Source organism: Astatotilapia calliptera, chromosome 9, assembly GCF_964374335.1.
Source record: "Astatotilapia calliptera chromosome 9, fAstCal68.1, whole genome shotgun sequence".
NCBI classification, from domain to species: Eukaryota; Metazoa; Chordata; class Actinopteri; order Cichliformes; family Cichlidae; genus Astatotilapia; species Astatotilapia calliptera.
This window is the reverse complement of record NC_137430.1, coordinates 15,767,650-15,781,516: the sequence shown is the minus strand read 5'-3', so window position 1 is coordinate 15,781,516 and position 13,867 is coordinate 15,767,650. Positions and strand designations below refer to the sequence as shown.

Below are 13,867 nucleotides of genomic sequence, written 5' to 3'. Positions count from 1 at the left end.
ATCGATCTCCTACTCTTTGTTTTTCTGCAGGTTTCTAACGTAGCCAAGATATATCCATAACAGTACATCTTGTAACTGCTTCTAATCTCACAATTAGTTTTCAAATTTGTCTTTTCTTCTTTTTTATGGAGAAATATAAACAAGGACCCCCACTTTGCCTTTGCGTTTCTAGAGAAAGCCAAAAGAGGAACTGTGCTACTGTATGAGGAAGTCATACAATAAGAAGAATGTTGAGGTTGCTGCAGGACATGTATGAGGATAGCGTGACAGTGGTAAGGAGTGCAGTTGGAGTGACAGATGAGTCTAAGGTGGGGGTGGGATTACATCAGGGATCGGCTCTGGGCCCTTTCTTGTTTGTGATGGTGATGGGCAGGTTAACAGATGAGGTCAGGCAGGACACTCCATGGACTATGATGTTCACAGACGACATTGTGATCTGTAGTGTGAATAAGGAGCAGGTGGAAGAGAGCCCGGAGAGGTGGAGGTATCCCCTGGAGAGAAGATGAATGAAAGTCAGCATAGGTAAGACAGAATACATGTGTGTGAATGAGAAGGAAGCAGGTGTAACAAGTCTAAATACTGGGGTCAACCATCCAAAGCAACAGAAGTGCACAAGAAACATGAAGAAGAGAGGTGCAGGCAGGGTGGAGCAGGTGTGACAAAAGGATAGCAGCAAGAGTGAAAGGGAAGGTTTACAAGATTGTAGTGAGACCTGCTATGATGTATGGTCTGGAGTTACTGGCACTGACAGAATGACACGAAGTGAAGATGAAGGTCACAGAGACGAATCTCTAAAGATTTCCACTGGGAGTGACCTGCATGGACAAGATTAGACATGAGTATATCAGTGGGACAGCTCACATTGAGCACTTTGGAGGCAAAGTTAAAGAGGCAAGGCTGAGATGTTTGGACATGTGCAGAGGAGAGACAGTGGATATACTGGACAAATGATTAAAGATAAAGCTTCTAGGCAAGAGGAAAAGAGGAACACTATAAAGAAGGTTCATCAGTGTAGTGAAGGAGAACATGAAGAGGTGTTGGTGTGGCTAGGGATAGGGTTAGATGGAGGCAGATGATGAAAAAAAGGCAGAAAAAGATATTTTTCTTTTGTTTTTCGTTGTTTAAAAATTGCTGTTATTCCTGGAGTTTAGATTCATAAACCAAAAGAAACTGCAAAAATAGAGATATTAAGCGAAAGGCAGTTTTGTATTAATAGTAGTAGTAATGGTTAATTATAAGCAGTTATAACCATAAGCAGCAATTTAAGCAGACAAAAAGCTTTTAATGAGTGATTAAAAAGAGTACACCATTACTAGATAATACACCCATAAAGCACTGTATGCATCACTGTATGTGTGTATATGTGTGTATTATCGTGTAAAAGTTCTGAAAAATTGAAATATAAATATTTCAAATATATGAAATGTAAATATAAATAATATAAAATAATAATATAAATTAATTGTAAATCCATTTACAATCACACAAATTGAGCACTTAGCTCAATACTCATGTGCTAGACCACTCACATCTTCAAGCTCATCTTTTCTTTTGAGCCAACCTATAAAAATATAAAGCTGTATCTTTCACAGGTGCTGCACTTTTGCTTCGGTAAAACATGTTCACAGGCAGACAATTTCTACAGGTCTCTCAAACACCAGCACAAGCACACACGTGCATACCTAAAAAAAAAAATACTATGCTGCTTATGGTAATATTGTGCCAACTAAAGTCCAACAAAATAGTTTTGCCCTGTTGGGACAGTTTTTTTTTATTTGAGTAATTCAGTAACTCATAAGCTCTTAGGGATTGTCTTCTACTTAGGCATTTGGTGCTTTAATTATTACAATCAGTCATCTGTGTCATTTGATTCCTTGGAAGTGCATTAGTGTGTTATTAAAAACACTTTTTCACACATCCAATACAGTTTTTTCCAGGCCTTTAGCAGTCATCCTTCTCAGTGAATTGCACACTCACGGCAGTTATATTGGAAGTGGCACACTTGCTTTAACTAAAAAGTTGTTCTCTTAGTTTGGCAGTGAAAGAGTTAAGTCATCAGCGTGGAGTAATAGCAGGTGGTGATTGGTGGCAAAAGGTTCTTGAATAGAACCTTCATACATAAAAGTGCAGGACAGGCAGTTTGCTCTCTGGGGATCACTGTGTGAGCCTCATCCAGTGGTGTATGGGATTGAGCCGAATGTGATTGAATGGGCTGAAACAGGGCTTGATGGTAGTTCTGTGTGTGTGTGTGTGTGTGTGTGTGTGTGTGTGTGTGTGTGTGTGTGTGTGTGTGTGTGTGTGTGTGTGTGTGTGTGTGTGTGTGTGTGTGAGAGAGTTGGCTTAAGCGACCTGCCACCCCCCACCTATCTCTTTGATCAATAGCACTGATTGCTCCGATATCATCACCACTTACACACAAACAGCCACATACTTCACAAAACAGGTCTAAACTTTTGCCCAGGCTTAATTATCAGCAGGGGTTAGTAGGAGTGCAAGTATGTCTGCATGTATGTGTGCATTCATTTGTGTAGATTCTGCAGCTCCTCGACATCTAAATAAGCCAAGAGGCAAAGAATCCATGTGCTCAGTTTTTCCTTGTAACTGCATGGGTTATTGATGGTATATGCCCAGTTCAAAATTATTGGCTCTGCATTTGTTTACATAAGCAATATTTTGAATTCCACTGGCAATAAATTAAAAAGCAATATTCATGTCATAAATTTTGGCAAAACAGAGGGGGGAAAAAAGTTGGCTATAGTTACAAAAACGCCAAAGAGATGAATGTGTTTTGGAGTATTTGCAGAAATATTAGAGGCAATGAATCAGGGTTAATAGCAGGAGAAAAATACTTCAGAATAAATAATAACTGGCAAACAATTACGATGCCGCAGACAAAAACAACAGCTTAATTTACTTTCAACTGTAAACGATTCGTATATGTCACGGCAACCAGTAAAAGCCATGATAGGCAAAAAAAAGGATTACATTATCTACAGAGCTTAGTACCCGCAGCTGAAAAAAGGATAAGACATACTTTGTAATTTTATTAGTCTTACAGTAGCAAATCACAATAAACAACTTAGCTTAATAAATTGAGTACAATATCACAGTACAAAACAGCTCAAAAAGTTCTTCTGAATTCTATGTATGAATTCTTGTTCTAGCAATCAACTGCCTGTGTCCAAACTCTGATTCCCAGCCACCTGTACTCGACTTGGTTGTGCCAAGGCCTGCGAAGCTGGACACACCAGCCTGCTGTGTTAGGCCAGTTAAATAATTTCATTTTAGTAGAAGTTGCAGGATTCAAGTGAGTTAAAGCTAGAGTAGGAGCATTTACACAGCATTCACTCACCCATCCAAATCGTGGAATCAAGGTGTTCTAATCACTTCCAGGGTCACATGTGTGTAAAATCGAGCATGTAGGCATGCAGGCATCTTCTACAAACATTTGTGAAAGAACAGGTCACTCTCAGGAGCTCAGTGGATTCCACCATTGTACCCTGATAAGATGCCAGCGTGCAGCAAGTCCAGTCATGAAACTTACTTGTTACTAAATATTCCACTGTCAACTGTTGGTGGTAATATAACAAAGTAGAAGCAATTGGGAATGGTAAATGGCCTGTATTTGTATAGCAGTTTAATTAGTCCCTATGGACCCCAAAGCGCTTTACACTACATTCAGTCATCCACCCATTCACACACTGGTGATGGCAAGCTACATTGTAGCCACAGCTGCCCTGGGGCGCACTGACAAAGGGGGGGCTGCCGGACACTGGCGCCACCGGGCCCTCTGACCACCACCAATAGGCAACGGGTGAAGTGTCTTGCCCAAGGACACAACCACCGAGACTGCCGGAGCCGGGGCTCGAACCGGCAACCTTCCGAATACAAGAGGAACTGCCAACTCTTGAGCCACAATCGGCCAATGATGGCAACTAAGGGGATACGCTACGTAAAATCTCACTGCAGGGTCAGTGGGTGGTGAGGGTTTCCATGGATGAGTACCTGCTTCCAAGCCTTACATTAACAAACTCAATGTAAAGCATTGGATGCAGAATTGTGAAGCACCAGACCACGGTTCTCCAGAGCAGTGAAGACGTGTTCTCTAAAGTGATGAATTGCGCTTCTCTGTGTGCCAATCCGATGGACGAGTCTGGGTTTGCTGGTTCAAAGACATTCCAAACTTTGTGGGAACAGTTTTGGATGGCACTGTCCTGTTCAAACATGACAAACATTACCAGTGCTTAAAGCAAGGTCCATAAATAAATGAGAGTTTGGTGTGGAAGAACTTGACTGGCCTGCGCAGAGTCCTCACCACAACCCGAACATCTTCAGGATGAATTAGAACAGAGCCTTCGAGCCAGGCCTTCTCATCCAACATCAGTGCCTGACTTCACAAATGCACATCTGTATCATCAAAAATTCCCATACATGATCTGAAACCCTGTAGAAACCTGTCTTCTCAGAAGAGTTGTAGTTGTTATAGTTGCTGTTAACGGTTAACGGTTCAGATTAAGAATGAGAAGTCATTTAAGTTTTTATGTGAAGGCAGATGAGCAAATACTTACAGCAATAGAGTGTACTTATTTGGCCTTTGATTAATCATTATTAATTATGTTTACCACAACTATATTGCCTTTTTCTTATTTTCTTCCTTCCTTTTTTCACTCCCAGAAGGAGAACTCCTCTTTATTGTTTCATTGAGTATTTAATTCTGTTCTGTCCTCATTCATTGTCTCTCATTGTTTAGAGTCATTCATGCCATTTCCAAACTAATGAGTGAAGTCAGGTGGAGTACTTTAGAGAGGTCATGCCTCGCATACTGTTAATGCAAACGTTGCACATCGCCACTACAGTAGTGTAACGTTTGTCAGGGTGCAGGGGCTCCCCCACTGGCCTGGTTACCTGCCTTGTCTGTTGGCAAACCACACCTCTACATGGGCGCAGACTCACAGAGTGAAAACTAGGGGTTTTTAGCACAACCAAGATTAACTAACAAAATTCATTGGATCTCCTTTTAGCCACCTTTTGTTTGATTGAAAAGGTTGTTTGTTATGTTGTCCCATCATCAGAGATAGAAGAAAGATTGGAAGCCCAGGCTTTATTTCGGGAGGAAGGGTGCACACTCAGTGAAAAAGTACTCGGTTCTGAATTAGGTCTGTCAGGAAGAATCTGTGTGAGTCATGGCTTATACAGTAGATGGTTGACTTCATGATGAGACTCTACAGTGTTTCAGTGTGTGCAAAGAATTGGTACCAAACTCAACAAGATAAGTTGGTGAGAGTGCATTTACTGAACTCTAGATACCTGTAAGACCAGAAGTAGGGAAGTAAATGTACATCTTCATGTACAGCAATAAAACTTTTGAATATCTAATAATTAAATAGGAGAAAATGAGGAAATGACATCGGTAATGAATGTTTCTATATATGAACAAATTTTTTTTTTGCATACATGACTGTATTTACATATGTAATTAAAAAATATTTAAAATAAAATAAATAAAATAAAATTGCCTGAAAACTAACACTCTTAATGGAAATTGTTATCATCTAAACCAGTTATGGCTTTAAATAGTCACAGATGAATAGTTCTTACTCCCACCTGAAGCTGGGTCAGGTCCTGCGTTACAGCACTGCAATGCACTGAGAACATTTTTAGTGCATTCGTGTGTGTGTGTGTGTGTGTGTGTGTGTGTGTGTGTGTGTGTGTGTGTGTGTGTGTGTGTGTGTGTGTGTGTGTGTGTGTGTGTGTGTAATGAAATCAAGTAGATTTTAATTAAAATGCCCTCACTATCTTATATAGATGTCAGGACAGTATTGCTGTCACTGGCATATTTTATTGTGTCTTTATGTCATATAATCAATCCAAAACTGAAGAAAGCATCTTTCGTCTAAAAATAATGAACACTTGTATGTCTGCGGTTTGAGTTTACATGTTCAGCCATTCAAAAGGATTCTGATAGAGAAGACAGAAATGTAACCGTGCAAGTTAACAGTGGTTCAAACATGAATGCCGCAGCACACTGCACACATTTTAAACATAGTAGTTGAATTTGATATTTAATGTCCGGTTCTGTGACAGAGTTGTGGTGTTTAAATTGGTGATAAAAAATGTGTTTGCAGAACAGAAATCTCACTATGAAATTTTGTCATCTGTGTATTAAGTTTTTCTGAATTGATTTGGCATTATTCTCACAGCAGAAAAGTCATTCTCACCACTCTTAATACAGTTCACAAAACATTTAAGCCATTTTTCATTACACGTTTACTTCAATCCTGTGATGAATGAATAAGAACCTTTCACCACACTTTAAAAGCATCATAATCTTACTGACTTTGGAAGGAGTTTTGCAAAATTAAAATGTGAAATATTTTGTTTGAAACTTCACAAAATTCCCGAAATGCAGAAAAGCACAATTATATTTGTGAAACTTTACTGTATGCATCAGGAAACAGACACAGGAAGTATATACAATCTGAGAACATAGGACCGACTGCTGTATACTCCAGCAAAGTCACGCTACATACATTCAGCAACTACTTTATTAGTAAGGCTGTTCTACTGCCAGACAACTTTGAGCTGATAGGAAGGTAACAGCAATGCAAACTCATTTAATCACTCCCTTTAATATCCTTTAATCTCAAATAAAAAGTAAAAAATCCTTCAAAGCATTCCTGATGGTTTTGTGTATTTTGTTAAAAAAAAACAAACATCTGCAGTGTTTTCAAAAGCAAAAACAAAAGATCTGATCATTTCAAATGCCTCAAACATTATTTAAAGTTAACATGTAAAAGCTGCTGTGATAAAGCTTATTATTTAAGGCACTACATCGCACAGTAGCAGTAATTTACATGACAAGCTTTTACAGATTCACTGGGGAAAAGACAAAACAAGCAAAGCAAATACATATCCTTTCCAACTCTACTATTAAGATTAACATAAAAAAGTCTCCTCCCCTGCATTTCAAGGTTTTAGATTTCTGCTGTCTAGTTTGGTGTATCAGCATTATTCACGACAGGCCTGTCCTTTTGTCTCCCATCTGTTATCACCTGTAGCCTTTCGCAAAGCAGCAACAGTGAACAGTGAAGGCCATTAACCTATTAGCTGATCACAAACTGTCAGGTGCCCCACTCAAGTCCTTGCTAACAATTCATTGATGGAAATGTGTTGTTTTGGCACAAGAGACACAGAAAATAAAGCCAAAGAAAAATAAACCACATCCATACTGTTAGGGAAACATTGAATGCAAACGGCTCATTTTGGAAAGATGTTCTTATGTCATATCTTTCCTCTAAGACCCAGTAAATCTTCAATTAGATGAGCCACAGTCATATTACATTTGGTTTAAACTGAGGGAATAAAATTTCCTTGTGCTTTGAAGTGATACTTAAGATTTTTCATCCTAAACAAGGTTTTCTGCTTTTTCTATGCACGTAGGTAAAGAAGAGGATTTTGCACTTAAGTAAGGAACATTGAAGCTTGCTGTATGTATAATTTTATTTTTTAATTATGGAGTGTTTATTGAACCTTCTGACAAATTAAAATAAATACAAATAAATGTAAATAAATGTGTATATATGAGTTTTAATCTGGCATTTTTGAGCATTTTATTGCTCACAGTAGCACTGCATGTATCTGACTGTATATATGACGCTAGTCACACTGACGATACAGAGGTCTTTAAAACAACAATATCAAATATGATACACTTGGCATTACAAGGTTAACAAGACATTTAGTGAAAGCTAAGTTAGGAACAGAGCTTGACAGCTGATTTAAATTAAAAAAAAAAAATTTTAAAGAGAAAGCTTGTAAAAGCATCAGTGTAAATCTTTGTAAGTTTATTTTAGATAAACCAAATTTATCCAATTTAGAATAGAAGAGAATGTCAAAATCAGCATTTCTTCTGATAGTTTAGTAACCACGTTGACATATGTACATGTCAAATTGCATTACAGCTAACTCCAGCCTCAAAAATCTACCTAAACATTTGCCAGCATTGTTCTGTGAATGCTCTTAAATGTATTTGCAGGGCTTTCCTTTAAATTGAATATAATTAATATAATTGAATTCAATTAATATAAAATTATTTCTTAAGGAATCTTAAGAAGGAGTGTGAATTTTGGTGTAAATGACCAAAAAATTCAGTTCCATTATTTATCAGCAGTAAGTTTAGTTTCAGATAATCAATTGTTTCAGAGATTTTAGTAGTAAGCCCTATTCAAGTGCACAGCTAAATGTTATCTGTATAAGGATGAAAACAACATAATTAAAAACAATACTAGCAAAAAAGACAATAAAATAGTCTCTAAGACAGAGTCCTGGGGTACTCCACAATAAAAAAAAACATTTATAAACAAAACTGCCCTTTTTTTAGTTTCTAGTTTGATGGTGTTACTGAAATTCCAACCCAATTTGGCAATATACCATCAAGACTTGAGAATAGACTTAGCAATATTTGGATTAATGAAATGCCATCATTTGTTTCAAGAGCAAGTCATTTACTCTACTTTAAATAGCTGTCCCAGTGTGCGATGGTGTAGAAAAGAACTGAATTAAACTGCTAGAACTCTCACATATTTGAAATTAAGGTAAATTAAGGTGATTGGGAAGTAATCCAAAACAGATGAGATGCTTTAGAAGCAAGTGTGGGCCACAGGATGTGAACATTTTAATAGTCTTATAGTTTGCACCTGTGCATTTGACACACACGCATAACAGCCACACAAATTACTGGTCCACTCACCCAAATGTTGCCATCTTGATGATAAGGTTTCCAGTTCCTTCCTGTGTCACTGTAGAGAAGGCGATACTGCGTCGTCCAATCAGAGCTGCTGTAGCGACCCTGTGTTGCTATGGCGCTCACCTGCTTTCTTGAACCGAGGTCCACCTGTAGCCACTGGTAATGGTCACTGTCTAGAGGTGACCATCCACCGGCTCCTGCAAAGTCAGTAATTATTCATAATGAGTAGGACATCAAAGGTTTCCCCAAATAGTTTATATAATTTTAGCAGTATGATAAAAAATTATACAAAAGTGAGGTGCAATTGTATCTTATTGGCAAAGACTTCTGTTAGAGCAGAATCCAAGACAGGTAAAGAAACTCACCGTACTCCAATAATGACATTTTGCAAAAAGCATTAATCGTTACAAGGTTAGTCGATCCTATTATTAATGGTCAGTGTCCACCAGAGTGTAGCCCAGAAATTTGCTCCTAGCAAGCACCAGTGTAGAAGTAATAATTTATTAAATGCTTTGCATACAGGGAGAGAGCCTTCTGACAATAAAGATGTTTCACAAGAATGAGGAGAATACGCTCCCTGTTATGATTATTAGAATTATATGTTCTCCAATATAGAAGATGCCTCAGCTTCAAGAGGAAGGTCATTAGTATTTATGAGGTTTCAAGAAGGATTCGTTTTTAATGCCAGTAGCTGAGACATAAAGACACTTTTGAAATGCTCGAGCATCACTTTCATCCATTTCATTCTTGAAATCATCACTTTTCAACAACAAAATACAATTAAATTGGAAGAACACTATCTTTTCATCCCAAAATACAACAACAGCCTGTACAAACGGAATGAGACTATAAGCCTATAAGTCAAATTGCAAGTGCTGTCATGTAACCCATTTCGTCTTGACACCTACATATGGTTATGTCTCCGTTCATTTTCAGCTAAGCTTTTGTTTGATATGTGCATCCTTGAGTGCAGATTAAAGTGGAATTACCCCCCTGGTGGAGCATGGATTTTGATTTTCACTGTACACAGTTCAGTTAGAATAAATACAAAGTCATTTTTTCGGTTATTTTCAAAGTGGGCATTGGGCCTGAGGGAAATTACTTGCTCAAAAGTACAGAGTAATTGTTTGACCTCTTCTTTACTGTTTTGAATAGATTAGAAGACCATCAAATATGCTTGGAAAGCCATCGTAACTTAAAAGGGTTAAAGGTTATGATCTCCGGGGCTAGATGCACTATTGTGGAAAAATCTTCTTCCAAAAGTGATGTATTGCTTTAATGAGTATCTGAAAATGAGTATCTCTGAGAACAACAAGGGCGAGTGTTTCAGTGCCACTTTCCTATGACTATAGTGAAGACTGATGGGGTAGATGGCTGTGTTTTGTTTCCTAATCCCCTCAGTGGCAGTCGACGTCCTTGCGATAGCCTAAAAACTCATTGCTCTGTCTTCATTGCCAGCTAAACTCTCATGTGTCCCCTAAAACTTGTCCCCTTTTCACCCCTCCAGTTGTCTACCCGGGAAAGGCCAAACTCCCCTGGACCTTGCAGGTTAAATGAACCTCAGGGTAAATGGTCCAGAAACAAAAGAGCAAGGCAACTGCAAGATGCAAGGGAACAAAAAATGATGACACTGACCTAATTTTCATTTGCCGTTATAATAAAAGCCAGAGATAAGAAGAAAAAACAAAACAAAATATGGCATAAATGTCAACATTACAGTGTGTCTTTCCTACTATTAGAATTGTAAAATACCAAAAAGAAAGCACAAAGGGGTGCATAAAACAGATGTGTGGAGAAGTAGATACTTTTTCCCTGGACTTGTCCACAAGACAGCTCACAAAGCTTGCTTGTGGATAGACTCTGAACTGGCTATGTCAGTTCTTTCATTCTTCTAGACTCACTTGTCTAAAGGACACACATGCAGATAAGATAGTGTTGGAGAGTGACAGATGTTGTTTTGGGTTTTTTTTCCAAGTGAAAACTGAAATGTGTGGACAAAGTGAGGGCAGGGGAAAAGGGTAAGACCACAAAGGCACAGGAGAGTGGGAGAAGAGCGCTAAGTGAAGTGGAAGAAGAATGAGAGATGATAGTCATATGATAAAATAGAGGGTGAGGCAGTTTGCAATTTACCCTACTGACAAAAATCCTATACCTTATCCAATTACAGAGCCATTACACTCCGGCCCCGGACCTGACAGATAACCAAGCCCATATCAGTGGAAACGTCAATACCTCAAAAACCCGTTGCAGCAAAGCCATTCCCGTGGAGGGATAAAACACTATCAAAAAAGAGAAGGGTAGGGGGGAGAAAGGAAAGGTGAGAAATTGGGTTTGGGAGGGGCAGAGCGGTGGTGATAAGTAAACAGACAGCAGAAAATAAAGATTAAGAACGCAAGCTGAGCGGACAATGACCAAGGCAGTGTGATACTTTGAACAAGATAGGAGGATGGGGTGTCGGAAAGAGTGACGAGAAGGTGTGCGCCGTGGGCTGGTGACAAGAGAAGGGAGAGGGTAGAAAAATGGAAACAAGGAAGATGGATGAGACGAGGAGTAAAGCGAGTAATAAGAGAGGCTTTTATGGCTCTGATGGAAGACAGAGATGAGATGTGTGAAGATGGACTGGAAAAAAAGGTAAAATGCATTTATGTTAAAGAAGGAGATAGACATGACCAAAAGCAAAAATAACAAAGGAGAGGAAAGTTTGGTTAAAAACAGAACAAAACAACAAAAAAACCCACGATTTTATTTCTCTTTCTCCATTCTTTAGAATATTGCCAGTAATATTTTCAGATTCTCCTTTTGCCTGAGTGCACAGTTTCTACTGGTAGCCGATGAATAACACAAAGAAAAGAAGTTAGCAATTTTTCACACATTGTTCTAGGCGAATTAATTGGTCATTGCTGGGTACTGAGAATTGCAGGGGCTGAATTTTAAATCTCTAATTTTAAGTGTCAGGGTGTTGTGAGCTACATAATTAAACCAGGAGTTTATTTAAATTTTTCAACAGCTTCCAGGTAGTTCCACTTCATTCATATTTGTTTAGTGATTCAAGTAGTTTTGGGGCATTATGTTATTTTCATTGAATGATTGATTGATTTTACAAAATCACTTGAAGCTAGACTTCTCTTATGTTAGTTTCAGTGTAGCTTTAACTCTTCTTCAAGTTTGAAGTAGTTTCAGTTGCTTTCACAGTAGTATCGGTTGTTGTCAACTAGGGCTGCCACGATTAGTCGACTAGTCACGATTACGTCGACTATTAAAATCGTCGACGACTGAATGAATAGTCGACACGTCGTTTGAAGCTTTGTAAGATCCCGAAAGACGCAGGAATAAGTAGTAGGATTTAAGAGTGTAATAACGGACTGAAACAGAAGATGGCAGCACTGCATGTACAAGGATGTCCCAGAATTCATAGCGTGGCCCAGCGCGGCCGTGCTCAGTTTCCAACAATGGCGGCTGCTAGTTAGTTTTAATATTACTGGGTCACAAAATCAACGTTTAACATATTTTCAGGCGAGAATGTAGCTGTGTAAACTTCAAATATCTGCTCAGTTTATCAGGACACCACATATTTTCAAAAGCGCTCCGACGTTTTCGGAGACGTCTGTTACCCACTAGCTCGATAGCTAGCCAGGGTTCAAGGCTCACTAGACCCGGTTAGAACACCGGACTCCTGGAAATCGTTTTCAAACCCACCGCCATCTTTCGCTACTCAGGTTAAACATGATATATATTCACTTAGATAACTTAAAAATGTTATTGTTTGGCTTTTTTTCAGTATTTTATTTGTTCCTGAGTAAATCGGTTTGGCTGAGATTAAAGTTATAGTTTTTACACAGCTGAATAAATGTCAAGCAGACAACTGATTATCAGAAGTGTGAGATGGTGGGGTGGGTACAGTTTTCTCTGTGGTGGGGTTGGGTGGACTGTCCTGGGCTCTGTGGGGCCGGGAGGCGCTGCTGCGCTGGGCCCCGGTCTGGATGGGCCTGGGCCCCCTTTCCCTGGTGGGTCGCGGAGTATGGGGGTGCCTACTGGGGTCAGCGGGGGAGCTGGCCCCAGGGAGGGGTCACTTGCCCCTCCCTTCCTTCCCTCCCCATCTCCAGCTGCCTCCCTCTTCCCGCTCCATCACAACCACCCACACATGCAGGACCTTGGAGTAGGGGTATGTCACCAGGGTGCAGAGGAGGCTACCCCCCCCCCCCCCCCCCCCTCTGTCCCCTTCTGGCTGCCCCTGCCTCAATTTTATCCCACAACTTAGACATTCACATTACTCACACTCTCATTACACATACATATAGGATCTTGGGGGTGGGCACGATGCACGGAATCCAAAGTACCATCAGGGTGTACACCCCACCCCTGGCGTCGTTGCCCACCTCTCAATGTTAAATACACGTAGACATTGAGGGCCAGCAGGAGGGACCATGCGCTTACCTGCTGCTCTCTGGCTGGTAGCTCCATGCCCTCCTGGGTTTTAAATGCACCTTAGAACACACATGCATCAACACTACAATGAGCAGGTGGAGGGAGGTTTGGAGTCTTCTCTCACCCCCATTCTCTGCGACCTGCTGGAGCGGGGGGGCTAGGAGGAGGAGTTGGCCATCCGACTGCGGTCTGGAGTGTGGGGCCTCCCTGCTGCTGCGGAGTCGGGGCGGTCTGCCTCCCCCCACCGCAGGGAAAAGGGTAACACCACCTGGGTCTGGGTGCAGTTCCCCCCCCTCCAGGGGCAAGGGTACCTAGACCCGGGGCTTAGAGTACGCTTGGGGAGTGTGATCGTGTGTACAGCGTCTCTTTATGTCTGTCTCCACGTTGGTTGAGTGTGGAGTAAGTGTATATGAGAGCATGAGGGTGGGAATGGATGTTTGTATCTGTGTGTGCCTGTATGTCTGTGTCTATATGTCAGGTTGGGTGTCAGGCGCCACCTCTCTGGGGACATCTTAGGCCCTCCAAGGTATGGAGGCCTATCTCCCCCTACCACCACTTCCCCTGCCAGTGGCGGACTCCCTCAGACGTCGGTGCGTTGGTGGTTCTTTGTGTCCGGGGGTGGGCGTCCAGGTACACACCGGCTCACTCCTTGGCGGCCGCTTATCGGGGCCTGGAGCCTGGGGCTTGCTCGGGCCA

At 40.6% G+C, this 13,867-nt stretch overlaps 1 protein-coding gene across 2 annotated transcripts in view; it reads right to left on the bottom strand.

Annotated features, from left to right (window-relative positions):
• The window catches only part of cntnap2a (contactin associated protein 2a), a 405,328-nt gene that overhangs the window by 210,768 nt on the left and 180,693 nt on the right, over window positions 1-13,867 (bottom strand). For both annotated transcript variants that reach the window (XM_026179392.2, XM_080306454.1), the window contains exon 3: window positions 8,750-8,943. In XM_026179392.2, the coding sequence (XP_026035177.2) occupies window positions 8,750-8,943 (194 nt within the window). The remainder of the gene's footprint in view (window positions 1-8,749; window positions 8,944-13,867) is intronic.